The sequence below is a fragment of the Hippocampus zosterae genome, chromosome 6, assembly GCF_025434085.1.
Source record: "Hippocampus zosterae strain Florida chromosome 6, ASM2543408v3, whole genome shotgun sequence".
Taxonomy (NCBI): Eukaryota; Metazoa; Chordata; class Actinopteri; order Syngnathiformes; family Syngnathidae; genus Hippocampus; species Hippocampus zosterae.
Window position 1 is genome coordinate 16,975,742 of NC_067456.1, and position 27,993 is coordinate 17,003,734.

At 44.9% G+C, this 27,993-nt stretch overlaps 1 protein-coding gene across 2 annotated transcripts; it reads left to right on the forward strand.

Annotated features, from left to right (window-relative positions):
- Positions 1-409: 409 nt before the first annotated feature.
- LOC127602548 (rabphilin-3A-like) lies at positions 410-27,970 on the forward strand. 2 transcript variants are annotated; one of them, XM_052068743.1, is made up of 18 exons: positions 410-651; positions 17,602-17,694; positions 17,801-17,812; positions 18,071-18,202; positions 18,313-18,442; positions 20,576-20,659; positions 20,726-20,873; positions 22,341-22,520; positions 22,614-22,796; positions 23,063-23,142; positions 23,509-23,583; positions 23,871-23,980; positions 24,093-24,219; positions 24,299-24,355; positions 24,463-24,617; positions 24,898-24,979; positions 25,112-25,208; positions 25,314-27,970. In XM_052068743.1, exons 2-18 carry the CDS (start codon positions 17,684-17,686, stop codon positions 25,442-25,444), a joined length of 1,794 nt encoding a protein of 597 aa, XP_051924703.1. In that variant the 5' UTR covers positions 410-651; positions 17,602-17,683; the 3' UTR covers positions 25,445-27,970. The 2 variants fall into 2 exon arrangements, with proteins under 2 accessions (XP_051924703.1, XP_051924704.1); XM_052068744.1 differs by having other exon boundaries at positions 412-651; positions 22,665-22,796.
- The last annotated feature ends 23 nt before the right edge of the window (positions 27,971-27,993 follow it).

Sequence of the window (27,993 nt, forward strand, 5' to 3'; positions counted from 1 at the left end):
AAACGGCCGTATTTGACATTTTAGCGCAATAAACAAGTTGTCTTTTAGATGGCGCAATTGCCCCATTGTAGAGTCCCTCGATTCAGTCTTGAAGGAAAAGCGAGGAATTTTCGAATCACAGTCTAGAAATGTGTGCTGCATATGACTCGTAACAGAATATTGTCGAACAGATTTAACACATTTAAGAATACATAATTTGTTAATCAATTATGCGTCAAAATAATTTTATTGTATATATCACAATATTCAAATACAATGAAGCGTAGAGTTAAAACAAATACTTTCTCGGTGCGTATATTCCATGAAAAATGAGAAATCTCAGAATTGTGCCCCAGTGCGCCTTGCCAGACAAATTTTGATCAGGTGGCGACTGTTCACTTACGCATTCGTGTTATCACTTCACGTCCAGGGGTTTCCTTCCCCGTGAATCAAGGGCTTTCATTCCCCACGCAGAATAGAAAGCGAGTTCCCACGCACACCGTAGATATCTGTGCCTCGAGCCACGGACTACTCCTCCGGGCTGAATATTAAAATCCAGGCTCCGGTGTGACAAGAAGCATGCGTATTGACTGACTCCTTTGCCATAATAGTCATCCCTATATCAATTCTCCGACAACTGACTGAGAAGGAGAGGATGCTCTGGATTCTCAGGTATGTATGTCTTTGCATCGCCGGAAGCATGACAAAATATTGAAATTACGCATTCTCAAACTGAAGCATCCGTGAGGGTCGCACGTCCGGCCACTGACTTGAATGGATGCAACCTTTCATTCACAATAGAGGAGGACCGATAATGACCTTTTACCTGGAGCGTTTTTCATTGTCCCCTTATTAATTCGATGTGCCCCATCTCCACTTACTCACCGAGTCACCTGCATGAAAAATGGCAATTTGTGCAGATCATTGTTCATGCATGACGCTCCTGTTAATTAACCCGACAGAAGGAGCAATTATGTGCATCCTTTGATTGATTTCTTTAGTTTGGGGAAATAACTGTCTTGCATTATTCTGGAAACCATAAGGTTTTTAAAAGGGCAAATTACCATTCATGGCAGCATAGATCGGTGCTGAGTGTCAATTTGTCTTGAAGATACATTAGACTATGTGCTGTGTTCTATTTTTACACCTTCTAAAATATATTGTGAATATGACGAGCTGGCTGCCCTCATGCAGTCCGTGCTTCCCGGTTGCAGTCAGATCTGGAATAAAACCACAGACCTGGTAAACCACGTAGGACATTGAGTGGTTGCGCTCCTTGGGCGTTGCTGCGGGATTTTTTGTAGCTGGATGGAAAACCTCAATGAATCCCTTCCAATTATGATGTGGAGAGGGCACATGTGGACTCCAGTGGGGCCATGAACAGGTGCTTTTGTCACCTTGTTGTTGTGTTGTTGTCTCACTTTGCACCCACAAGTTACTACCTTTGTCAACTGATGCTGGAGGGTGGCAGAAGGAGCTGGCTCTACCATCTCCATTTCTGAAACCCAGGGATTAAATGGGGGAGGGGAGAAAAAAACCCTCAATATTCTGTGTGAGAAATATCTGCAGCTGCCTCCTCTCACATAAAAACCTCGTACAGTATACGATTGGACAATGATGTGTATGCTTATACATCTTTTATTTTTACAGGCTTGTCAGCACGGACGAAATGGTGCAAGTCAAGTCAAATGCAAGGAAGAATATCATGTTAACGTATAGAGCAGTGTTGAGGGAAAAATGGAAAAGATGGAGCAGTGTAGTAAGTGCTCTGCGTGCTAACTGCATTATTTAGAATGATGAGAATCAAGGCGGCCGTTATCAGGTTCTAATGTCATTGGCTTGTCTTCCACCCTGATGATGACTATGACATATCTGAGGTTGATGCATCCTATCTGATCCACTGACACAGTTTCTTAATTTAGCATTGCACAGGTACTTCCATGATCATACATACTGATGCACATGCACTCAAACTGTGTTAAATCATTTTGCTTCCATCCCACCCTGTTGTTACCATGGTCACGGTTGGTGAAGGGTGCATGTGTTCTCCTCAAAATCTCTTTTATTTATACACTTTAGAACACAATATGGGAGCTGTCAGTTTTGTACTATGGTTTCCTTTTAGTTTCCCACGCAATCTTATTTTGCCATTTGCAGTCAGTCTGCAAAGGGCAGTGTCTTCATCTTGAAACTCTCATCAGTGCAGTGGGTGAGGATCAATGCCTTTCTGAAAATGCCGATTAGATCTCCTGGAACGCATTACTGAAGAATCTGAAGTCATTAATGAGGCCTATTGATCAAGTTAACTCATGAGAGCCTTGAGTATAAAAGAGGCCAAAACTCACTTGTATCATTCCTGGACGTTTCGAGCTTTCAAGGTCCAGTAGAGACCATTTCAACTGACCTCATATTTGTTTGGGTTTTGGAAATAGAGATAATCTGTTCTGTTGCCATCATAACCACCATAACTCACCCGACAGGCAATAATTTAAATAACTGTATAGTATAGTTATTTAAATCATTGTGACAATTAACCTTCTTAGAACAATAAAGCCATAACGTGACAACGTAAATAAACATAAATGACAATCCGTACACATAGGAGCTAGCCAGTCTGCAGCTATAGTGCTTTCAGTGAACATTAGCAATCGTTAATGGAATTTTCCTTCATTGCAATAGGCAGTGGTCATTGGATATGAGTGTTTTGCATTAGGAGTGTGGTCAAGGAATGATTTAAATTCATATCTCGAGGCACCACTGTATCAGAATTCTTATACCAAAATGTATTTGAATATAGTGTAGCTGGTATAAAGTATTTGATTTAAAGCAAATAAAATACCTCTAATGAATTCAAAAATGAATTCAATTGAAATGGTTAGTTAAAATAAGAATTATACACTGTATAAATGTGACTTTCTTAAGCCCATATAGGTATCCTACAGACCAGACCAAGGGTCACCATGCTGTCCACAAGGAACACATGAACAGCTCAAGGGCCTGTTCTGGAAATAGCTCACCAGTGAGATATTGTCGATCACAATTTTTTGGTTGTTATTCTCACAAAAACTTGCACGACTTACCAATCATCCGCATCAAACTTATTTCGTAGCTATTTTTTCTTTATACAACACTAGCAATTGTTCAAATTTGGAAATGTCGATATTAAAAAAAAACACGTATAAGGGGAAAGGTCATTGTTGCAGTGCATGAGCAAACCATAGTATTTGTGGACTCAAACGATGACAATGAGGTGATGTACTGCCACAGTTGTAAATTAAGGACTTGACACTGTCGAACATATCTTAAAACATGTGTATTTGCTGTTGAACTATTCTGGAGTGGATTCTCATAAAATATACTTAATTACAAGTATTTGTTTGAAGTAAGCAGTGTTTTCCTTAATTTTGAAAGAAATTGAGAAATTCTTGAGTAGTATTGATTGCAGGGATGGCTTTTGATGAGTCTACAATATAGTGTTGATGCAGATTTAGTGTCGCTTGGCCTTGGCACAGGTCTTTGCTCGAGTGCCATTGTAATTTAGTTTATGTTGTGCTGATCTGAGAATGAAAATAATCTAGCGCAAATGACTCTGTGTGTCTCCTGAACAGTGCTAAGTGCACAGCAGAACTAGCAGCACCATAGCTTGTTGGAAACTGGATGGTCTTATTTGTTTCTGCTCCAACAATGCGGGACTTGGGGCCTTGCCTGCACAGACTATTGGGCTGCAACCGTGCAACACTTGTCCATTTGACAGGGGAGGTGCCCTCACAGATGGTTTTTAACAGATGGTGTCCACCAGCACGCCTGTCTGAGCTAAACATACTTTATTTTGCTGATGCAGTACCCCTAAAAGACAGACATCATTACTGTTTCCCATGCAGAGAGTTGATCTAATTTAATACCCACTGTAGATGTTTGATTAAGATCTGAGAATCAAAAAGCTTTCAGAAATGCCTTGAGAGAGGGGATGTACAGAAAGTGAACAGCACTGGGGTTTGAAGTTGTAAATAATTAAGAAATGCTGAGTGATGTTTTCCTCCAGTAGCGAAGGGCCGCATGATGCAGGGCACTCTAGTCCAAGATCACTATTCGTTATTGGAATGGATGACGTTGGTGGAATAAATGGGAGCCCGTTTTTGGTCTTTTCGACAGCATCTCTATCGAGTACATGTGTTCACTATATTATATGAAATGTCCACCATCTAAAAATAACTGTTTGCCAAAGCAATATTAAAATATATACTTCAAACAAAATAAATAAACAATGAACACCATCCTATTCAACTTGCCAGCACATAATCTGAATTTTGTGTGTTTCAGCAAAACTGTCCAACGGTGCCATTGTGAAGCTATGATTCAAATTGCTTTTTCTTTTTATGTTTTGTGACTTTTGATTCACTGTTTTGCTTTGATTGAATCAAGCTAATTAAATTTAATCTCCAACATCTTTTGTCTGCATGAGAAGCTCTGGCCTGGGAATGTGATTTGATTGTTGTTTATGCAACAATTATTGATACAAGAATGGATACTTTACTGGCGCCACAGGTTTGGAAATTTGGACTGTATTATGACACAAAGAATAAAAATCCATCCATCCATTTTCCGATTTGCTTTATCCTTACAATGGTCGCGGGGGTGCTGGAGCCTATCCCAGCTGTCTTCGGTCAGTAGGCAGGGGACACCCTGAACCGGTTGCCAGCCAATCGCAGGGCACACACAGACGAACAACCATCCGCGCTCACATTCACACCTAGGGACAATTTAGAGTGTTCATCAGCCTACCTTGCATGTTTTTAGAATGTCGGAGGAAACCGGAGTATGCGAAGAAAACCCAGGCAGGGCTCGGGAGAACATGCAAACTCCACAAAGGGAGGCCAGAGCTGGAATTGAACCAGCTACCTCTGCACTGTGAGGTTGCCGCGCTAAGCACAAGACCACCGGGCCACCCAAGAAATAAACAATAGTTAATTTTTAGACCACTGTGACAGTCTGACAATGAACTTGGCAATAGTTATAAGCAAATGACTTATCAAAGACTTATTGCCATCATTTAATTTTTTGCCCCGCATTTCAGTTCGCGCCGAGTGTTTTCCTGAGAATTTAAAGTACCTTACTTCCCAAACGGTATGTATGTCAACCAATAATTAAACAGGGCTCTCCAACTCTCACTGGAGCGTTTCGCAGCCGAGTGTGAAGCGGTTGGGATGAATATCAGCACCTCCAAATCTGAAACCATGGTCCTCGGTCAGAAAAGGGTGGAGTGCCCCCTCCGGGTCGGGGAGGAGATCTTGCCCCAAGTGGAGGAGTTCAAGTATCTTGGGGTCTTGTTCACGAGTGGGGGCCGGAGGGAGCGGGGGATCGACAGGCGGATCGGTGCAGCGTCTGCTGTGATGCGGACGTTGTATCGGTCTGTCGTGGTGAAGAAGGAGCTGAGCCAAAGGGCGAAGCTCTCAATTTACCGGTCGATCTACGTTCCAACCCTCATCTATGGTCACGAGCTATGGGTCGTGACCGAAAGAACGAGATCCCGGTTACAAGCGGCCGAAATGAGTTTTCTCCGCAGGGTGTCCGGGCTCTCCCTTAGAGATAAGGTGAGAAGCTCGGTCATCCGGGAGGGGCTCAGAGTCGAGCCGCTTCTCCTCCTCATCGAGAGGAGCCAGATGAGGTGGCTTGGGCATCTGATTCGGATGCCTCCTGAGCGCCTCCCTGGTGAGGTGTTCCGGTCATGTCCCACCGGGAGGAGACCCCGAGGAAGACCCAGGACACGCTGGAGAGATTATGTCACCCAGCTTGCCTGGGAACGACTCGGGATCCCCCTTGGAGAGCTGGAAGAAGTAGCTAGGGAGAGGGACGTCTGGGCTTCCCTGCTAAAGCTGCTGCCCCTGCGACCCGGCCCCGGATAAGCGGTAGATGATGGATGGATGGATGGATGGATGGAATACTGGTCGGTACCTCATTCTCTATTCCATAATATCAAAGCTGTGAGACGTTTTGGAGATCATTAAAAATAAAAAGTAACTCACCACAACACAGGAAATCATTTCATGCATTCAAAGAATTGACCAGGAACCCTGGCTGTGAATCAATGCATGTGTAGAAAATAATGTGCTGTTCTTTTGTGCCAAACATGCTTAAAGGGGAAGTCAACCCCCAAATTTCCTTTTCAATAATACGTTCTATGCGTCTCTACTAGTCTCAACATGACATTATGATTGACATTGTCAATGGAATATGAGTTCAGCAGCAAAATCCACCCATTTTTAACCATCTCAGCGGGCGGCCATTTTGACCCAAGAGATGGATAAAAATGGGTGAATTTTACTGCATATTCCACAAACACACTACTATTCAGAATGCCGTGTTTAGACTAGTGGGGCTGCATACGGGCATAAAACATATTGTCAAGAAAATATTTGCGTTGACTTCCCCTTTTAATAAATATGCTGAAAGAATTTTACTTATTTAGATGGAAAGAAATATGAATATACCCATGACAATAGCTCGCAAATTCTTAACAAATGTTGGACCTCAGCTAATTTCTTTTAACGTTTTGAAGAATGCACTTGGTAAAATAGTTATTCAGTTTAAAATAGCATGATGTACTGAAACAGTGAGACAATCTCGCTACTTGTAAAACATGTATTCACATTATTACCCGATGAGCTGTATGCATATTCTGTATTGACATGACCATAAGGCAGCTGGTTAGCATGAACCTCCTGGAAAATGATTTCACAAAATGTGCCAATGGATCCTCTTGGCGGATAGCTGGAGGTGGTGGTGTAAGAGGTAAAATATGGTTGTTTGTTAATTTGTTTTTTGTTTTTTTTAGCATGACTTAAGGCCTAACAATAAGACTAGCAGCCTCATGAAAGATGCATTTAGATAAACAACACCAACGCTGTGATTAATTACAACATTGGTCTCTAATTCTCATTAACCCGTTTTTGAAATGTCCTTCAAGTCATGTATCAGTTGGGAATTCTTGTCCTGGATTATAAATAGTGTTTCAGTGTCATTATAGTCAATATATTAAAGAGGGGACACATGCAGGGTGTCAGAATTTTTTATGACTGACATAGTTGCTGTTCTCATTTTGAAACTTGAAAGTATGTTCAAGTGTTACAATAGTTTATCATGGCCCTTTATGGGATTGTTTGTTTGTTCTTAATACCTGGTTGATCCTGCTAGTAGAATATGCTTTTCTCAAAAGTGTGTGTGTGTCTGTGTGTGTGTGTGTGTGTGTATGTGCGTGCGTGTGTCTAGATAGAGAGAGAGAGTGCTAGATAGAAACCGTCTAGCTTCTCCTGAGTATTTTTCAGGAAACCCAGGACAGTGCCAGTCATTTTTCAAAGAATGTCAAATGCATATTGAGACAAAGTTGCCTTCATGAATCCTCACCTGGTGGGAAGGGCAAGAAAGTGGGCCATGGCCGAATGATTTGTAACTGCACTGCAGAATTCACAGATTTAACCCCGTTTGGTCTGAAAGGGAGGAAGCAAGCAATCTGAGTGGACTGAGGCAAGGGAAGGTGTCTGTCTGTGACTATGCCATTCACTTCAGGACTCTGGCTGCTGTGAGTAGGTGGAATCCCACGGCATCCTCCTGAAAGAGATGACCGGCCTCGTTCAAGAACGGCTATTGCCGTTAGATTTGCCTAAAGATCTGGACTCTCTCATTGCCCTAGCCTAGCCATTCGAACAGACAACCGGCTTCAGGAGTTCCAGGCCCACCAAGGAGGGCGCCAACAGAGGCCGGTCCGCCCACAGCAGGTTCCAGTCCACGGTTTGCCTACCAGTCATCCACCAGCAGAACAACACCAGTTTCTGCATGTGGAAGAGGAGGAACCATGCAGCTCACTCAGGCCGAATGCCAGCGTCCTCTCAAGGAGAAGACGTGTTTTTACTCAGCGAAATCTGGTCATCCTGTCGCCATCTGCCCAGCCAAGGCAAAGCGTTTGGCCAGTCAATTCACTTCCTCGAGTTTGTCTCTGCCAGTGTTTCTCATATAGTGGGCTTGCCCCCCTGGGGGGGCGTGAGGCTCTGTCTGGAGGGCACGTTTGACCTCAGGGAACATGCTTTTTTATTTCTTACTGCCCTAAAATAATGTGCAGTTGCACCTCCACTACGTTAGGGGGCAGTGGCGTTCTCATTGGCAGAGTTTGCGCAGGGAGCATTCTCAGGGAGGAAATATGACGAGGCCCATGTAGCGCTTGGCTTCAATGTGACTGCGGTGGCAGACGAAGGAAAGATCGATGTGATTACCGTACTGTGTCTAAAAATTTTGGTAGCGGACAGCATGAAGCCAAATAAATGAAGGCGTCACTTAAAGACATCAATCACGCTGATAAGCTGCTTGAGTTTTTTTTCAGCGAAAACGTGCCGAATATTGGCAACAATCATGCCGGTTTGTGACTGTTACTTCAGTAAACTAAAATACAGGCCCCAGCTACACATTGAGCAGGAGCCGAGAGTTGCTATGTACTGCTTCGAAAAGCTGTGTGTTGCAAAACGTGCTCATTGTAGCCATTAACCCAGACATCATCTTGGATTTAAAAAAAAAAAAAGAAAAAGGCCTCTCCGTGAGCCGTCACCTTACCGTGGTGGAGGGGTTTGTGTGTCCCAATGATCCTAGGAGCTAAGTTGTCTGGGGCTTTATGCCCCTGGCAGGGTCACCCATGGCAAACAGGTCCTAGGTGAGGGACCAGACAAAGCACGGCTCACAAAAGCCCCTTATGAAAAATAAAATCGATGGTACTCAGTTTCCCTTGCCCGGACACGGGTCACTGGGGCCCCCCTCTGGAGCCAGGCCTGGAGGTGGGGCTCGTTGGCGAGCGCCTGGTGGCCGGGCCTACACCCATGGGGCCCGGCCGGGCTCAGCCCGAAGAGACAACGTGGGTCCCCCTTCTCATGGTCTCACCACCCGTGGGAGGGGTCAAAGGGGTCGGGTGCAATGCGAGCTGGGCGGCAGCCAAAGGCGGGGACCCTGGCGGTCCGATCCTCGGCTGCAGAAGCTAGCTCTTGGGACATGGAATGTCACCTCTCTGGCAGGGAAGGAGCCCGAACTGGTGTGTGAGGCAGAGAAGTTCCGACTGGATATAGTCGGACTTGCCTCCACACACAGCCTAGGTTCTGGTACCAGTCCTCTCGAGAGGGGTTGGACTCTCTTTCACTCTGGAGTTGCTCACGGTGAGAGGCGCAGAGCAGGTGTGGGCATACTTATTGCCCCCCGGCTCAGTGCCTGTACATTGGGGTTCACACCGGTGGACGAGAGGGTTGCATCCCTCCGCCTGCGGGTGGGGGGACGGGTCCTGACTGTTGTTTGTGCATATGCCCCAAACAGCAGCTCAGCATACCCACCCTTTTTGGAGTCCTTGGAGGGTGTGCTGGAGAGTACTCCTGCTGGGGACTCCCTTGTTCTACTGGGGGACTTCAATGCTCACGTGGGCAATGACAGTGAGACCTGGAGGGGCGTGATTGGGAGGAACGGCCCCCCCGATCAGAACTCGAGTGGTGTTTTGTTATTGGACTTCTGTGCTCGTCACGGACTGTCCATAACGAACACCTTGTTCAAACATAAGGGTGTCCACATGTGCACTTGGCACCAGGACACCCTAGGCCGTAGTTTGATGATCGACCTTGTGGTCGTGTCATCGGATTTGCGGCCGCATGTTCTGGACACTCGGGTGAAGAGAGGGGCGGAGCCTACTCACCTGGTGGTGAGTAGGCTCCGATGGTGGGGGAAGATGCCGGTCCGTCCTGGCAGACCCAAACGTATTGTGAGGGTTTGTTGGGAGCATCTGGCGGAATCCCCTGTCAGAAGGAGTTTCAACTCCCACCTCCGACAGAGCTTTTCCCATGTTCCGGGGGATACGGGGGACATTGAGTCTGAGTGGACCATGTTCCGTGCCTCTATTGTTGAGGCGGCCAATCTGAGTTGTGGCCGTAAGGTGGTTGGTGCCTGTCGTGGCGGCAACCCTCGTACTCGCTGGTGGACACCAGCAGTAAGGGATGCCGTCAAGCTGAAGAAGGAGTCTTATCGAGCCTTTATGGCCTGTGGGACCCCAGAGGCAGCTGACGGGTACCGACTGGCCAAGCGGAACGCAGCTTCGGTGGTCGCCGAGGCAAAAACCCGAGCATGGGAAGAGTTCGGTGAGGCTATGGAAGCCGACTTCCGGACGGCTTCGAGGAAATTCTGGTCCACCATCCGACGTCTCAGGAGGGGGAAGCAGTGCACCACTAACACTGTGTACAGTGGGGATGGGGCGCTGCTGACTTCGACTCGGGACGTTGTGAACCGGTGGGCAGAGTACTTCGAAGACCTCCTCAACTCCACCAACACGCCTTCCTTGGAGGAAGCAGAGCCTGAGGACTCTGAGGTGGGCTCTCCTATCTCTGTGGTTGAAGTCACCGATGTGGTTAAAAAGCTCCTCGGTGGCAAGGCCCCAGGGGTGGATGAGATCCGCCCAGAGTTCCTCAAGGTTCTGGATGTTGTGGGGCTGTCCTGGTTGACACGCCTCTGCAACATCGCGTGGTCAACGGGGAGAGTGCCTCTGGATTGGCAGACCGGGGTGGTAGTCCCTCTTTTTAAAAAGGGGGACCGGAGGGTGTGTTCCAACTACAGAGGGATCACACTCCTCAGCCTCCCTGGTAAGGTCTATTCAGGGGTGCTGGAGAGGAGGGTCCGTCAGGAAGTCGAGCCTCAGATTGAGGAGGAGCAGTGTGGATTTCGTCCCGGCCGTGGAACAGTGGACCAGCTCTACACCCTTAGCAGGGTTCTCGAGGGTATGTGGGAATTCACCCAACCAGTCTACATGTGTTTTGTGGACTTGGAGAAGGCGTTTGACCGTGTCCCTCGGGGAGTTCTGTGGGGGGTGCTTCGTGGGTATGGAGTCCCGAACCCCCTGATACGGGCTGTTCGGTCACTATACCACCGATGTCAGAGTTTGGTTTGCATTGCCGGCAGTAAGTCGGAATCGTTTCCAGTGAGGGTAGGACTCCGCCAAGGCTGCCCTTTGTCACCGATTCTGTTCATAACCTTCATGGACAGAATCGCTAGGCGCAGCCGAAGCGTTGAGGGGGTCCGTTTTGGTGGCCTCAGTATTGCATCCCTGCTTTTTGCAGATGATGTGGTGCTGTTGGCTCCTTCAAACAGGGCTCTCCAACTCTCACTGGAGCGTTTCGCAGCCGAGTGTGAAGCGGTTGGGATGAAAATCAGCACCTCCAAATCTGAAACCATGGTCCTCAGTCGGAAAAGGGTGGAGTGCCCCCTCCGGGTCGGGGGGGAGATCTTGCCCCAAGTGGAGGAGTTTAAGTATCTTGGGGTCTTGTTCACGAGTGAGGGCAGGAGGGAGCGAGAGATCGACAGGCGGATCGGTGCAGCGTCTGCTGTGATGCGGACGTTGTATCGGTCTGTCGTGGTGAAGAAGGAGCTGAGCCAAAGGGCGAAGCTCTCAATTTACCGGTCGATCTACGTTCCAACCCTCATCTATGGTCACGAGCTATGGGTCGTGACCGAAAGAACGAGATCCCGGACACAAGCGGCCGAAATGAGTTTTCTCCGCAGGGTGTCCGGGCTCTCCCTTAGAGATAAGGTGAGAAGCTCGGTCATCCGGGAGGGGCTCAGAGTCGAGCCGCTTCTCCTCCACATCGAGAGGAGCCAGATGAGGTGGCTTGGGCATCTGATTCGGATGCCTCCTGAGCGCCTCCCTGGTGAGGTGTTCCGGGCATGTCCCACCGGGAGGAGACCCCGAGGAAGACCCAGGACACGCTGGAGAGACTATGTCACCCAGCTGGCCTGGGAACGTCTCGGGATCCCCCGGGGCGAGCTGGAAGAAGTAGCTAGGGAGAGGGACGTCTGGGCTTCCCTGCTAAAGCTGCTGCCCCCGCGACCCGGTCCCGGATAAGCGGTAGAAGATGGATGGATGGATGGAAAAGAAAAAGGACAAATTCTAAATTTCTATTTTAGTTTTGCTGGTTAAAGTTTTTTTAATATTGTGCTCTGAGATAATGTTGGTGATTAGTTTGAATGCATTATTAGTTATTAATTTTATTTTTCAGTATCGTATGGTTTGACATGGTCAGTCAAAAATATTTATTGTTAAATTAAGGATTTAATGTTATTTTTGAAATTCAGATGCACTTTAAATCTTTTCTGTTCCAAGTTACTAAAGCTATTCTTTGTTGTTAGCAGGTGGCATGACAGAAAATAATTGAGAACCACTGGCTGGAGCCAGCCCAACTTCCATTCATTGTGTAGACATATCACAAAGACCTTGCTGTCAAACAGGGCAACAGACTGAACTCAGGCCTTGTCATTTTGAGTTGTTAGTTGCTGATCTGCAAATAAATATATCTTTTTACTTTGAACCCTGTGTCGTGTGTGTGTGTGTGTGTGTGTGTGTGTGTGTGTGTGTGTGTGTGTGTGTGCGTGTGCGTGTGCGTGTGCGCGTGCGTGTGCGCGTGCGTGTGCGCGTGCGTGTGCGTGTGCGTACAATTTCTTTAGGAAACATTCAATATGAGCTGAGTGGTACACCTTGAACAGTACAGTGATCTGTTTGGAAAAGTTGACATTTTATGGGAAAATCAGAGAACAGATTTGCTGCACCCCCCCCCCCCCCCCCCCGCCACTCACAGTATATGCAACTTCCAGAGAGTGATCTGGCGTGACATAGAAGATTTTGATACCTATGACTAGGTACGGCTGGGTAATTAAATGAAATGTAATCGTGATTACGATTTTGGCTCCTCTCCATCTTGAAAACATTAAGATAAGATAAGATATCCTTTATTCGTCCCACACTGGGGAAATTTACAGCCTCCAGCAGCAAGAATGTATGTAGAAAGAAGAAAGGAGAAAGAGAAAAAAAACCCAACAAACATCTTTCAATTAAATACAATATGAACACAATGGATTAATCGCAGTACTATTTACAATTTTACTTCACATAATTTAATTATTATTATTATTATGATTGTTATTTTTTATTCATCAGCCTAACAGCAGTCGGTAGGAACGAGCGTCGGTATCTCTCCTTCTTGCAGCGCGGGTGTAACAGTCTCTGGCTGAAGGAGCTACCAAGTGCTGTCAGGGCGGGCTGGAGGGGGTGGGAGGGACTGGCCATCATAGCTTTTAGCTTAGTTAGCATCCTTCTGTTGCCCACCTCCTCCAGAGTGTCAAGGGAGCAACCCAGGACAGAACAGGCCTTCCTGACCAGTCGCTCCAGTCTCTTTCTGTCCCGGGCTGAGATGCTGCCTGACCAGCAGACAATGCCATAATGGATGGCCGAGGCCACCACCGAGTTATAGAACGTCTTAAGGAGTGACCCCTGAACCCCAAAAGACCTCAGTTTCCTGAGTAGGAAGAGTCGGCTCTGTCCTTTCCTAATCAGGGTGTCCGTGTTTGTAGACCAGTCCAGTTTGTCGTTCAGAAGAACACCAAGGTACTTGTAGGAGGTCACCCTCTCTATGTCCATACCCTGGATGTTCATCGGTGCTGGTGAGGACTTTTTCCTGCAGAAATCCACAACCAACTCCTTAGTTTTCCTTGGGTTGATCTGGAGGAGATTCTGCTGGCACCAGTCCACAAAGTCCTTTGTCAGTCCCCTGTACTCCCGATCGTCCCCTTCTGTAATGAGGCCAACAATCGCAGAGTCATCGGAGAACTTCTGAAGGTGGCAGTTTGGAGTGTCGTGTCTGAAGTCCGAAGTGTAGAGGATGAACAGGAATGGAGCCAGAACAGTCCCCTGCGGCGCGACAGTGCTGCAGAGAAGCCGGTCCGACTCACAGCTCTGCAATCTCACGTACTGCGGCCGATTTGTGAGGTAGTCTATGATCCATGCTGTGAGATGGTGGTCCACTCCGGCATTCTGCAGTTTGCCTCCCAGCAAATTGGGCTGGATGGTGTTGAAGGCACTGGAGAAATCAAAGAACATGATTCTCACAGTGCTCCCAGCCTTCTCCAAGTGTGACAGCACTGAGTGGAGGAGGTAGATAATGGTGTCTTCCACGCCGATGCCAGGCTGATAGGCAAACTGCATTATACTTTGTATAAGAAATTTGTGTCGAGCAAGTGCGTGCGTGGACAGTTCCCAAACTTGTAAAAGTACCCTGAATGCACCATGGTACTTGCACAGCAAGTGTGAGAGACCAACACATGCACAGGAGGAAAAGCAATTTAATTTGCGGGGGTGCTCTTATTTCCATTTAGAATTGTGAATAATTAAGAGGTTTTAGTTTCAATGTCCTTTTTTGATGTGACTTGAATAACTGAGCCGTTGATCACAGTATGCAAAATCTTGTCGGCCGTCTGTGTCAAATCAGTACAAGAGATGGAAGTAGACGATGAGATTAAGATATTCTTTATTTGTCCAACAATGGGGAAATTTACAGCCTACAGCAGCAAGAATGTGGGTAGAAAGAAGAAAAAACAAACAAACACAGATAGTACTCAAAAGCAAAGAAAATACCATCATCAAGTTAATGAAGCTCAGCAAAATGTAGATTTTTACTTGTTCCTGTTTGACTTGTCCTGCTTGATTATGAGTGTGACGGGCACTGTTCTGGAAATGTGAGCATGATGTGCGCGCACATGTTTGGCTATGCCACCACTCAGTGAGGCGATTTGTCAACCTGGCCAACCAAAAATAATTTCTGGTTACTCCCCTGCTCACACTTTAAATGATTTTCCTGCCAAAAGCCGTCAACACTATTTCTGTTCTGAATAGTCTGGGCCTAATGTCTTTTATCCCTGTGTGGTATGCAGCTGTAAGATCCATAACGATCCATATTGGATCAATCCATCATTGTCTTGCATGCATTGTTGTCACCCAGCCTACTTTCATACCACATGTGAACAATAACATCTTGTAAAGAAAATGCTGACTGAACTCTGTGCTTTCAGTGAGCCTGCAGTAATGAGTCATACACCTGCTTTTCAAAGTCGCATCAATTCGTGCTGGTAACTCTTGCATTCATTTCAAGCAACTAAGATGAGGGCATGACCGTGTTTCTAAAAATGCCTGACAGATGCTTTGTGAGTAAAATGTGCTCGGGGAGTACAGATGTAGATATCAACTGACTATCCTCTTCGGCCTGTAAACGCCTTGCTAAATCAGTCTCTTCTTCCCCCATATGAAATTCTGTACAGGAAATTGGTGCATGGATGACTTCATGTTTATTGTTTTGCAATTGAGTGTACATGCTAAATGTACATTTTGTTATTGCATTGCATTATCTAGTGCTAGATGTCATCGACAAGCACGACAGTATATTTGGGAAGGTACTTGGAATAAGGATGGTTCTGAGGTTACTTTAAATACTATCATGGTACCTACCCTCCCCGATATTTTCTGCCATATCATCATTCATTCATTCATTCATTTTCCGAACCGCTTTATCCTCACTAGGGTGCTGGAGCCTATCCCAGCTGTCTTCGGGCAGTAGATGGGAGACTGAACTGAACCTGAACTGGTTGCCAGCCAATCGCAGGGCACACAGAAATGAAGACCCATTCGCGCTCACACTCACACCTATAGACAATTTGGAGTGTTCAACCAGCCTGCCAAGCATGTTTTTGGAATGTGGGAGGAAATCGGAGGACCCGGAGAAAACCCACGCAAGCACATCGAGAACATGCAAACTCCACACATGAGGGCCGGAGCTGGAATTGTACCCAGTACCTCTGCACTGTGAAGTTGACGTGCTAACCACTCGGCTACCGTGCCGCCACCATATCATCATATTGTGTCAATTTTAACAGTGTTTCTGGCCCTATGTTTGCAATGCCGTTTTAACATGGAGATGAGGCAGATTCATTGCATTTATAACATTGGCCCGTATGATGCCATGACTGTAGATTAGCAAGACTTAGTGTGACATTAAGGTGGAGACTGTCTATTGTAATTCGCCTCAAGTGGTTAAAAAGCCTGTGGTATATATACTTAGTCTTTCTTCTCCTCCTCGAAGACAGAAATGTATTACATGCTTCCCGTCCAAAGCGATGGACATCAAATGTGATCACTTTAAATGTCAGAATGGGCGGCTTCTTTACTTGCTTCTTTACTAGTTTTTGACCGTCTTGTTGAATTGGGCAATTCAAACCGGTACGCGTGAGCTACGATCGTTAACAGGCTGCGAAAGAGCATCGCATGCCTCAGCGTCAGCCTGTTGCTCATCATGGCATGCGTGTGTACATACGTGCGTGCGTGCGTGCGTATGCGCGCGTGTGCGGTAAGGCGGCAATCCTGGGAGGTTGGTTAATCGAAAAGTAGATCTTCGGTCAAAAACGTTTGGGCACCCCTGCCCTAATGCAACTGATTAAATATTTAAATTTAATCAGTTGCATTAGGGCAACTGATTCATTTAAATTTAAACGAAAATTTAAATGAACCCTGCAAATGTGCACATCTTGCAATTGGTACCCGTGGATTCATTTGAAGCATTCAGATTATTATTGTAAAAGTGATTATAAAAATAACAACTAAGTGTTTAGAAGTTGAATTGATTTATGTCCATTGTGGTGGTCATAAATATGATGTCCGCAGTATTCAGTTTTGACTCATTCATTTCATCAATCTGTAGCAATGAAATGTATCTGGTGGATTGCCAATTACAGCTCTGCACTGTTCTGGCCCATTTAGACTAAATGTCCTCTCTGATGACAGAGCAATCTGTAATTGCAGTTAAGTCAGTGCAGCGTAATCACTAGCTAAAAACAATGAAATAGCTAAATGTGCGAACTAGAGGTTTTAAATCGGAACTAATCATTCTTTTAATGACTCAACTATACTTATTATGCCTCTATACCAGGGGTGTGCAAAATACGGGCCGCGGGCCGGATCCGGCCCCTTGGTCTTTTGAATCCGGCCCGCCGAAGATTGGTGCACAATTAAGGTTTGATTGCATTCATTTCGTTTGGACTTGTAATGACAGGTATTTCAACACCAGGTGGCGCAGTTACTTCAAGTTGCAGAGCACAGGGAGGGAGGGGAAGATGAAGAAAGAGGGAGAGAGTAATGACCACGGAAGGAAAAGTGTTATGTATCTGATTAAACGAAGCGGGTAACAAAGTACAAAATATTCAGAAGACGCCTGGAGTAGGAAAGACACAAATCTACGAGACTTTGAAAAACAAGGAAGCGATTCTAACTCAGTCTGATTCTGGCAATTTCCATGCTTAGAGTGAATTGCTTGTGGCTCGAGTAAATGAACATTTCCTAGAATGGTTTGATTGTTATCATGTTAAAAACATTCCGCAAACTGGACTGCTAATAAGAGTCGGAGAGCAGTCAAATGTGTAGAGCGTGAACAACTGGGGGCTCAGTACACATCCTTGAGGAGAACCGGTGATGGTGGAGGAGAATGTTACATTATTACTGGCATACAAAGACATTGTGCTATCTTCTTTATTTTCTATTTCTATTTCTAACTTTTGGCCCGGCCCTCCACAATATTTTCTGCTTCTCATTTGGCCCCCCCGGGAAAATAATTGCCCACCCCTGCTCTATACCGACTCCCTCACACACTATTAATTTTCTACTAACTAAGCACAACAGAACCCAACCTATTCATGCTAGAATTTCAGTCTTATTAGACTTTCATGTTGCGTTCATCTGTCTTGTAGAATGTGTTAGTGCTGCTATGACTGACGGTGGGTGATAAGCAGCAGCTCAGATCGCTGGGTGCCCAACGACAGACAGAGAGCCATGCACGCGAGGTGAGCACGATTATCAGCACATGGTGTTGTCATTTGGCTGTACGATCACAAAAAACGAATGCTTTGTTTCCACCCACATCCTGCCGTTGTGTGATATGTGACACAGTGATAAAGAGCAGTAAGTACCTCAGTTATCTGTCTCATCTTCCCTTTCACTGTATTTTGTGCCCTCAAAGTGTAAAGAATGAAAGAATTAGTTTGTACACTAATATGAGAAGTATGTTTACATTGCGCATGTTGCATTAGTTTAGTCAAGGCATGTGTGCTCAGTTTAGTTGTTACAAACATTGAATGTGACGTGTGTTACGGCATTTAAAAAAAATAATCTGTCTGTCTGTCTCTCTGTCTGTCCATCCGCCCACTTTTCAAATGCCAGGGGCAATTGGACCATGCAGCCAGGCCGTGGTCCTGGTTCTGCTCCAGATTTGACAGATGAAGAAAAAGAAATTATAAATGGTGTTATAGCACGAGCGGAGAAAATGGAGGCCATGGAGCAAGAGAGGATTGGGTGAGACACTGAAACTCGCCAGTGTATGGAAATGTGTTCATTGCACAGTGATAATTTCGCTTTAAGTCATTTTAAGACGGCTGTCAATTAAGTCAGGTGTGCCTCTGTAGGCGCTTAATAAACCGCCTGGATGACATGAAGAAGACTGTGTGTGGGGATGGACTGTCTCGCTGTGTGCTGTGTGGGGAGCAGCTAGGCACACCTGGGGTCAGCTCCGTGGTGTGTGAGGACTGCAAAAAGGTAAGAGCTGAAATAACCCCAAGTGGCAGTTCCCTTAGGAATTGGTGTGATGTGAATACCGAGAGATACTAATTCAGAATCAGAATCAGAATCATCTTTATTGGCCAAGTATGTAGAACACACAAGGAATTTGTCTCCGGTATAACACGCTGCACTAGTATCATCGTAAACAACAAAATCATTGAACCATTTTAGAGTATACCAGTAGTTTTGTAGTACCATTTTGTGGTGCAAGAAGACTGACGATGTCAGTGACTGTTTAAGGAGTTAATGGCTAGAGGGAAGAAGCTGTTTGAGTGTCTACTGGATTTGGTGCGCATGGATCTGTAGCGTCTGCCTGAGGGGAGTGGCTGAAAAAGGTGGTGGGCAGGGTGCGGGGGAGCCAGGAGGATTTTCCGTGTCCTTGTCTTGATTCTTGCAGTGTGCAAGTCCTCAAGAGTGGGTAGGGCGGTGCAGACGATTTTTTTCTGCTGTCCTAACTGTCCGTTGAAGTCGGATTTTGTCCTTTTTTGTGGCGGCCCCAAACCAAACCGTGATGGAAGAACACAGGATTGATTCGATGACTGCCGTGTAGAACTGTCGTAGCACCTCCTGTGGCAGGCCATGCTTCCTCAGCAGCCTCAGGAAGTACATCCGCTGCCGGGCCCTTTTCCGGATGGAGATGGTGTTGACTTCCCACTTCATGTCCTGGGAGACTGTGATTCCCAGGAACTTGAAGGTCTCGACGGTTGACACAGGGCAGTTGGATAGTGTGAGGGGCAACTGAGGAGAAGAATGTTTCCTGAAGTCCACGATCATCTCTACAGTCTTGAGCGTGTTCAGCCCGAGGTTGTGTCGGCCGCACCAGAGCTCCAGCTGCTCCACTTGTTGGCGGTACGCAGACTCGTCGCCGTCTTTGATGAGACCGATGACCGTGGTGTCGTCTGCGAACTTTATGAGTTTGACAGCTGGATCTGTTGAGGTGCAATCGTTTGTGTAGAGAGAGAAGAGCAGTGGTGAGAGGACACATCCCTGTGGGGCTCCAGTGCTGGTGGTGCGTATTGATGATGTTGTTGCTCCCAGTCTCACCTGTTGTGTCCGTCCCATCAGGAAGCTGAGGATCCAATGGCAGATCGTAGGGGACACACCGAGGTGGAGTAGTTTGGGGGTGAGGAGTTCCGGGATGATGGTGTTGAACGCAGAGCTGAAATCCACAAACAGAATCCTTGCGTAGGTCCCTGTGCTGTCGAGGTGCTTGAGGATGTAGTGCAGACCTATGTTGACTGCGTCTTCCACAGACCTGTTTGCCCGGTCGGCAAACTGGAGAGGGTCCTGCAGGGGTCCAGTGACGTTCTTTAGGTGGTTCAGCACAAGGCGTTCAAAGGACTTCATGACCACAGACGTCAGGGCGACAGGCCTATAGTCGTTCAGTTCCGATGTTGCCGATTTCTTGGGAACTGGGATGATGGTAGACTGTTTGAAGCAGGATGGGACCTCACACAGCTCCAGAGATCTGTTGAAGATTTGTGTGAAGACCGGAGCCAGCTGGTCAGCGCAGACTTTCAGGCAGGAGGAGGACACTTTGTCGGTCCCCGGAGCTTTCTTGATCTTTTGCTGCTTGAAGAGCCGTCTCACGTCCTGTTCGTGGATCTGTAGTGGAGAAAAAGAGGGTGGGGGGGGTAGGTAGAGTGGTTTCTGGCAGAGGTGGGTGTGTGTGGGAAATGGGGGTGTCCTTTTCAAATCGGCAGAAAAACATGTTTAGTTCATTAGCAAGACCCTTATTGTTCACTCTACAAAATTCTACTACAAAACTAGATAGTATTACTCAATTCAATGCATAACACATGATAGAAATCTGCAGATACTGTACGCTGTGCCCTCTTAGGGTGACAGCCGCAACAGGACGTCACCATAGCGACCTCACTGGTCGTTGACTAAGTGTTCCAATGCACTGGCATTGAAGCAATGAAACTGTACAGTGCTTGTCTCTCAATGTTGACACACAAATGGGAATTAGTGACTCCAAATCTTAGGAACAAAATTATACAGCTGCTTGATTTAAGTCAACATTCCACCGTCTTATAATTAATGTTGTATTTGTAATAATACTATAAATGGCAAACAATGGGTTCTATCAGTTTTCTTGTTGCGTAGAACATGTGTACAAAGTGTGGGACCCAGTGCAGCAGTAGGCCCCGTGCTGTGTGGCTGTGCAAAATCTGCAGAGAACAGCGAGAGGTGAGTGTTTCCTGCTAGGAAATGAAGAACTTACCCTTAAGAATCCCGTAACACAGTTTTTTACAGGTTTGGAAGAGGTCTGGTGCCTGGTTCTTTAAAGGATTTCCCAAACAATTCCTTCCTGCACCCATGCCATTATCTAAGCCGAAAGATCAACGTGCCCAGGAAGCAGCCTCCAAACCGAGGGAGGAGGCAAGTCAACATCAGCAACCTGGTGCGTTCAGTAGCCCGCTGCTTTTAGTCCGTTTTGGTCATTATTCATCTTTTAGCTTGCGGTAGGCCTACTCGTAGATCCTGCAACACACATTTTCAATTGTACATTTTCTTTCTCTCAGGTCAGAGTCAGCCTCCTGTAACTGGTAACAAGGTTTCAGGCAAGTTATCATACACTGATCACGTGCCTCGAAGTTTTTCCCTCTACATTTTAATTTTCAGTGGATTTGTGGCACCCAAGTTTTTAATACTTCAGAGGGTGTTGACTACATTTTATGACATTTCATTTTCCCCCCACTACTATTTGAATTTGACAGTATCTATTTATAAAATTCAACAAATGTGGAGACATAATGTTTTTCAAGGAGTTTGTTCGATTTAGCTCTACATTTTGTTTAATCTTAAAATTCATGATGCCGCATCACTTACTCAGTATTCTCTGTTTTGATCCTGGTTGGGAAAATACTTGACAATTGATCTTTTTGTGCTAATTGTCCAAAATAGTCCTGCTTGACATGAACCGTAGTAAATTTGAAATGCTTCTGGCCTTCAAATCTCCCTTAAATATTGATGACAAATTGAGTAAAGTGTTGGAACAATTGCTCTGAGAGATTAGTCAGTGTTGACGTGATAGCATCTCACATGATGTGAATGTCACTTTACATCACATTTTAAAGATAATCTATTGAATACGGATCTAGTGTGGAGTTGGCATGTTTTTTTCCTGTGTCTCTCAAATATAAAATTTTCTCTGTACCCGCTGCAATGTGCTCCCCCTCGTTGGGGAAAAACTTCTCTACGCCGGTTTGGTGTAGAGACGGCCTGAGAGGTACATTAAAGCAAATTACGTATCTATTTCACATAGGAAAGACTCATGCTTTACATTTTCTCACAGGCAAATGCTGACCCTACGATCCAACAGTATTTGCCGCCAATGTTTTTTCTGTCATCCAATTCTGGTGAATATGATCAATTCTTAGCTGCAGTTTATTGTTGCGGACCTACAATAAGTGGAGTTTCCTGTGAGAGCTTCTTCTCCGTGATATTCTACATACAAAGTCTTCTGAATACAGTTACCTCACTCTTAAAGAGTGGCTATCAAATTACTTTTTCCTACTTGTCAGCTTTAACAATTTTAACACCCTCTTACCTCCACCTACCTCAATGCATTTTCACCAGGAGTGCTGCTCAGTGCAGTACATGGGACAGTTTGTCACATGACTTCCTGATAATAGAAAGGCTATGAACTATACAGTTGTTCCATGTATGCACTGTAGTTGACTGCTGCAGCTTGTTGTACCGAATGTAGGTCAATGCCCTTGAACAAAAAGCTGCAACATCCAAAGCATCCAGAGAGACTGGGGAGTTATTATATATTCTGCTGCAGTGAGAGCCAGAAGTGCGAATATACCGTCTCAATCATGAATAGTGTCTGTTTGCGTGTTTACTGTATTATGCTCATTTTTAGAGCTCAAGGGCCGTGCTGGTTATCCACCTGTGGCCCCAAAGCCATCAGTTGTACGCATGGCCACAGGCAGTGCCGGCCCTGAAGAGGCAGAGCAGGGAAGCCCCGTGGTGATGAAGAGGATGGTGCCCGTTCAGAGCTCCAGACCGCTGCCGGTTGTGACGCCGTCTATGGCTCCACAGGGTGAGGGACAGCTGGGCCCCATTCTCCTATACACGCCCTAATTATTGGGCCTCAATTTTAAGCAAAATTGATATCCTGCATGTGTGTTTGTAGGTCAGGTGGGGCGTGAAGGAGGTGCTTACTATTGTGGTGCTGTCTCTTCAGAGCAGAGAGCACCTTCTGCTGTACGAGAGGACAGAAGGCAGCCCGCCGCTTACAGTGCTCCTCCTGCCCGACATCAACCCCCCCCTGCCGCAGAGGAAGAAGAGGTCAATGACTATGATTCTGATGAAGCCAGTGAGTACATCACGTGCACCCTCTTTTCTTTGGAGAAACACTTAATGACTTAATGTTTTGGTTCGCCACAGAGACAATTTTTGTCACAAATTTCAAATGAGTTAGTAACTTTTTTCAAATTGCTGGTTGTTTTGGAGTTAAAAAAAACATTGAGCATACATAAAACACACAGAGCACAGGGTATGTGCTATCTTTTCAAACCTGACCACAAAAGCTTTAAAAAAAACAATGAAGTGTACTGACCTGTCTTGATTGGTCTCTTTCAGCCACCCTGGGCTCTCTGGAGTTCAGTCTGATGTATGACCAGGAAAGCAACAGCCTTCATTGTAGCATCCTTAAGGCAAAGGTATGTATGGCTCTCCTCATTCAATTATTGCACCAAGGGACAATTCTACTCAAATGTGAGGTCGTTATGTTCGTAATTGATTAAGCACATCTCCTTTATATGTGGAAAAATTAAAATCAGTGCATGTTTGTAGTTTGGCAACTCCTCTCATGTTGTAATCAAACTCAGAAAAACAGACTTGGGTGCCTGATGTGTTCATTAGGTAGTTGTCGTACATAGTTACTGAATGTTTCTTTTCAGGTTATTTTGAATCCTGTTGTCGTAATATTTTTATTAATTATTTTATTAGTAAGTTATTTGAACTCCACATGTCCCGAAAAGCTCCTTATCAACACCCTTTGCATAAATTATTCTTCTCATCCCCAGGGCTTGAAACCTATGGATTCAAATGGACTGGCAGATCCTTATGTCAAGCTTCATCTACTGCCAGGAGCTAGCAAGGTAGAATTAAAGAAAAAAAAACGTATTCTAAAGTATGCACAGCACACCTATTATTATCCAGATGAGGGGAAAAAATTGAGGGAATTATGACTATGGGGTTTCTAATCTTCTGTAAGCTCAGGCCTGACACCTTGTGGTTAGAAAGAAATTCATTCATTCCAAAAAAGGTGTGGTATACAAAAAGTAACATGTCATGAATATGTCTGCTGTTTTCTTCATGCAGGCACTTAAATGAGCTCTTGCAGCCTTCATTATGTCTCCTGTTCTGATTTCTTCTTAATTAACAGTCAACAAAGCTGCGCACAAAGACCTTGAGGAACACTCGCAACCCTGCGTGGAATGAGACACTCACCTATCATGGCCTGACGGACGATGACATGCAGCGCAAGACCCTCAGGTGGGTACAGAGAGTAGTCACATTCAGATTAATCATACTCACATTGCATAGCCAGTCTGTTTTCAATGGCCTCCTCAATATTGTATGGTGTCCTGGCACTGGTTTTGCGCAGGCTGTCTGTCTGTGATGAGGACAAGTTTGGGCACAACGAGTTCATTGGAGAGACCCGGGTGGCACTGAAGAAACTGAAGATGAACCAGAAGAGAAATTTCAACGTGTGTCTGGAGAGAGTTGTTCCAGTGAGTGACGATGATTTGCAGCCTTGCATCGGTTTTCCGAATCCCTAACCGAACCACACATGTGATGTCTTCCTCACAGACAAAGAGAACAGCGACAGCAGGTGGAGCTCGAGGCATTGCTCTCTATGAAGATGAGGTGTCCCTCTGTTTCCCAAAAATAACTAAATGCAACACATTCCCCCCAAGTTTATTTTTTTTACGACGACTATATCTGTACCCTCTTACTCATGCTGTGTTTTCTAGTCTGCAAAAGATGGTGGAGAGGTAGAGGAACGTGGTCGCATTCTTATCTCCCTCATGTACAACACCCAGCTGAACCGTCTCCTCGTGGGTGTGGTGCGCTGTGTTCATTTGGCTGCCATGGATGCGAACGGATATTCTGACCCCTATGTCAAAATGTACGTATTGCACTGCAAATAAGGAGACGCTTAAATGGGTCAAATTGTGTTCATTAGCGATTAGCGACCACTTCGGGTTGTACCCCAAAGTCAGTTGGAAAGTCTCTTGCAGATATGTTTTTCATCCATTTCTCTCCATTTTTTGTTCTGCAGTCTACCATAAGGGCAGTTTTATGTGTAAATATACAATTTGGCACAGCTGTAGTGTTTTGGACAAGCTTTATATTGCTATTGAAAGTTTTTAAATTTGACACTGGAAACCTGCTTCTATTATTGACAGAGTTCTGAAACCCGACATGGGGAAGAAGGGCAAGTGTAAAACTCAGATCAAGAAAAGGACTTTAAACCCAGAGTTCAATGAGGTTGGTAGGAGAATTGTTGGTAAAATACAAATATGTTAAATGAAAAAAAAAGATCTTCACAGATGATTATTGACCACTGTTTGGATATGACAAATACCATATTTGGTAATGTGTGTCTTTATTCCGTCTCAGGAATTCAGCTTTGATATTAAACACAGCGAACTGGCTAAGAAGACTTTAGATGTCTCTGTGTGGGATTATGATATTGGGAAGTCCAATGACTACATTGGTAAATATTGGATCACGAATGCATTGATAAAATCAAATGGAAAGTAAAAAGAATACAGCTGTGACTTTACTGCCATGCCCTCACCCTTTAATTCCATCCCTCCAGGTGGCTGTCAGTTGGGCATCACTGCCAAAGGAGAAAGGCTAAAACACTGGTATGAGTGTTTGAAGAACAAAGACAAGAGGATTGAGCGTTGGCACACATTGATGAATGAGAATCACACCGCAAGTGATTAACTACCTGTTACAAAAACAGCATGAGCTAGAACAACCCCCGTCCTCTTGGTCCGCATTTACCTCTCTGTGCACCTTTTTATATAGCCTTGTTTTGTTATGTATTTCACCACCTGATTTTGGCACTACTCTTGTGCCTCCTCTGTCGTTTTCTGTTCTCCCTGTGCTGGCTTGATCCACCATCTGAGAGATGCACTACATCAAAAAAAGTTACCTGACACACTTATTATTCCACGAATCAATCAAGAGTTGGGCTAGATTCCTTATATCACCCTGAATCCGATTTTCATCCTACAATAACCTTTAGACAATTCTATACTTACAACTTTGAGGTTACAGTTGAGGAAAGGCCATTTTCTGCCCCAGCATAGCTGTGCGTGCCCCAGCGCATAATTGTACAACGGAAGGTCAATAAAAACATGGTTGGATGAGTTTTGTGTGGAATAACTTGCACAGAACACCGACTTCAATCCCATTAAACACTTTTGGGAACAGAGATAACGAGCCATCAGGCCCTCTCTCAGGTCCAAATTAAGTGATGTCTGACCTCACAAATGTTCTTTTGGAGGAATGGACAAAAAAAATAAAAATCTCCCAGACAATTCCAATCCGACCAGAAGAGTGGAAGAAGCTGTTGTCACTTCAAAGTTGTGCCCAGTTATAATTGCTTTCATTTTTACTTAAGTGTATTGATCGTGCAGCCAAATAATTTTCTGTATTGTGTGCCATAGTTGACCTAAAGGCTATTTATTTATGAAAAACAAACACCAGGGTAAAAAGAAACAAGGAAAGTCTTGGTCTACAAGTATGGCCTTTGTTCCTCCAAAATGCATTTGCTGGAGTCAAGCGCATGCAAACCCCAAACTAATGTACAGTATACAGTATGTCCTAAAGCCTACCCCAAAGCATGGAAAATTGATGAAAACAGGAATCATACAGGTGGTCTGAAAGTGGAGTCGAATTTTCAGTTTTGTTATTGGAAAAGTCCGTTTTCTGTGACATACTGTACAACACCAATGAAAGTATAAATTAATTGTTTCTGGAAACACTTGTTTGCGTGGACTTAGCGAGCAATTTCATTTATGTATCCGAGACATGTAGACAAAGAGTTGCACAATTGTACAGCGAGCGGTATGCCGAGTCTGAGACATTGGTTGCTTTGTCGGCATTTAAGGAAAAAAAAAAAAGCAATATGTTGTAGCACACGGAGGTCACAATCATTACTGAGGATCCTAAACGCAAATAGCTTGCGCTGGAACATTCACCAAAATGTCAAGCTTATCTGGCGTGATAATGTCACACCTGATGATAACACTTGAATTATACAAGCATGCCAAACCACTGATGTGTAAGAAAACACGAAAGATAATGTATACAACCATGAAGAAATGTTTACATACCGATACATTGCTCAGGTTAGATAGAAATATGACATAAGTGACTCATGAGTATTTGGATCCACCAATTGATGTTAATTTGTGATTTGATTAGAGCACACAAGGTAAATAATAGGTGTATTTGTGTGTGGTTACTTAATATGTCAAATCTCAGTTTGTAGTACCGTAATTAACACGCAGACAGATTTTCTATGTCAAGTTTTACACTGAATACAAACGGCAAGCGTTCACTCCTTAACAAATTAGTCAGGAAAAAAAAGTGGAACTGTTTTTGTCATAAGTGTGTGCAGCCTTACCTGCATGCACTGTGCTTGTGACTCTCATGTGCCTGCGGCAGTCGTGGCCCACTCTTACCCCAACACACCATTTGCACAATGCAGGGTTATTCTGCCACTCCCTCCCAATTCATGGCTTTGTGGCGTGTATTCAATAATCACAGCAAACCAAGCAAAGCACACCTTACAAAGTGGAATGACACCAACTTATAGAGCTGTTTGCAAGTTATTCCAAGTACAAAAACAAGAAATTCTATGCATGAAGTTTATTGTGGTACAAGTCTATACAGTATACAAATCGATATAGAGATTATGTATACAGTATCTGTATGTAGTTTATATATATAAACATACATGCCTATACATATATTGTGAGAATAATCATGTAGTAATTAATGTTTACATCTCTTAGACTTCATATACAAGAGGCCATGTTCTGCATGACATGACTATTTGAATAAACTGCTAAGCTGATTTGATAAGCATATAATCACATGGCTCATAAAAGGTAGCAGTTGCAGATTGAAGAGAGTCATGTCTTTCATCACGGTCTTGTTGTCTGCACAACATCTCTGCCCCTTGTGGCAGTGTGTAAAGCACCTGCCAGTAGCATCATGTACATAATTCTATTTTGTGCTGCTTTGGCCGCCGTGGTCATTACATGAGATCAACACAAATCATGTTTGATTGATTGTTTGCTTTAAAACTGGAATCTCTCAGAGCATTCTGCCAACCTTGATCACTGTTGTACTGTAAATAGAGTAGCGCATGCACTGGAAACTTGTATGTTTGCACACAATGTTGCATGCAAAAATTTTGCAGAAGTAACACAGGTCAATAAAGTCAAACAAAACCAATCCATGTGTGGTGTTGAAACCAA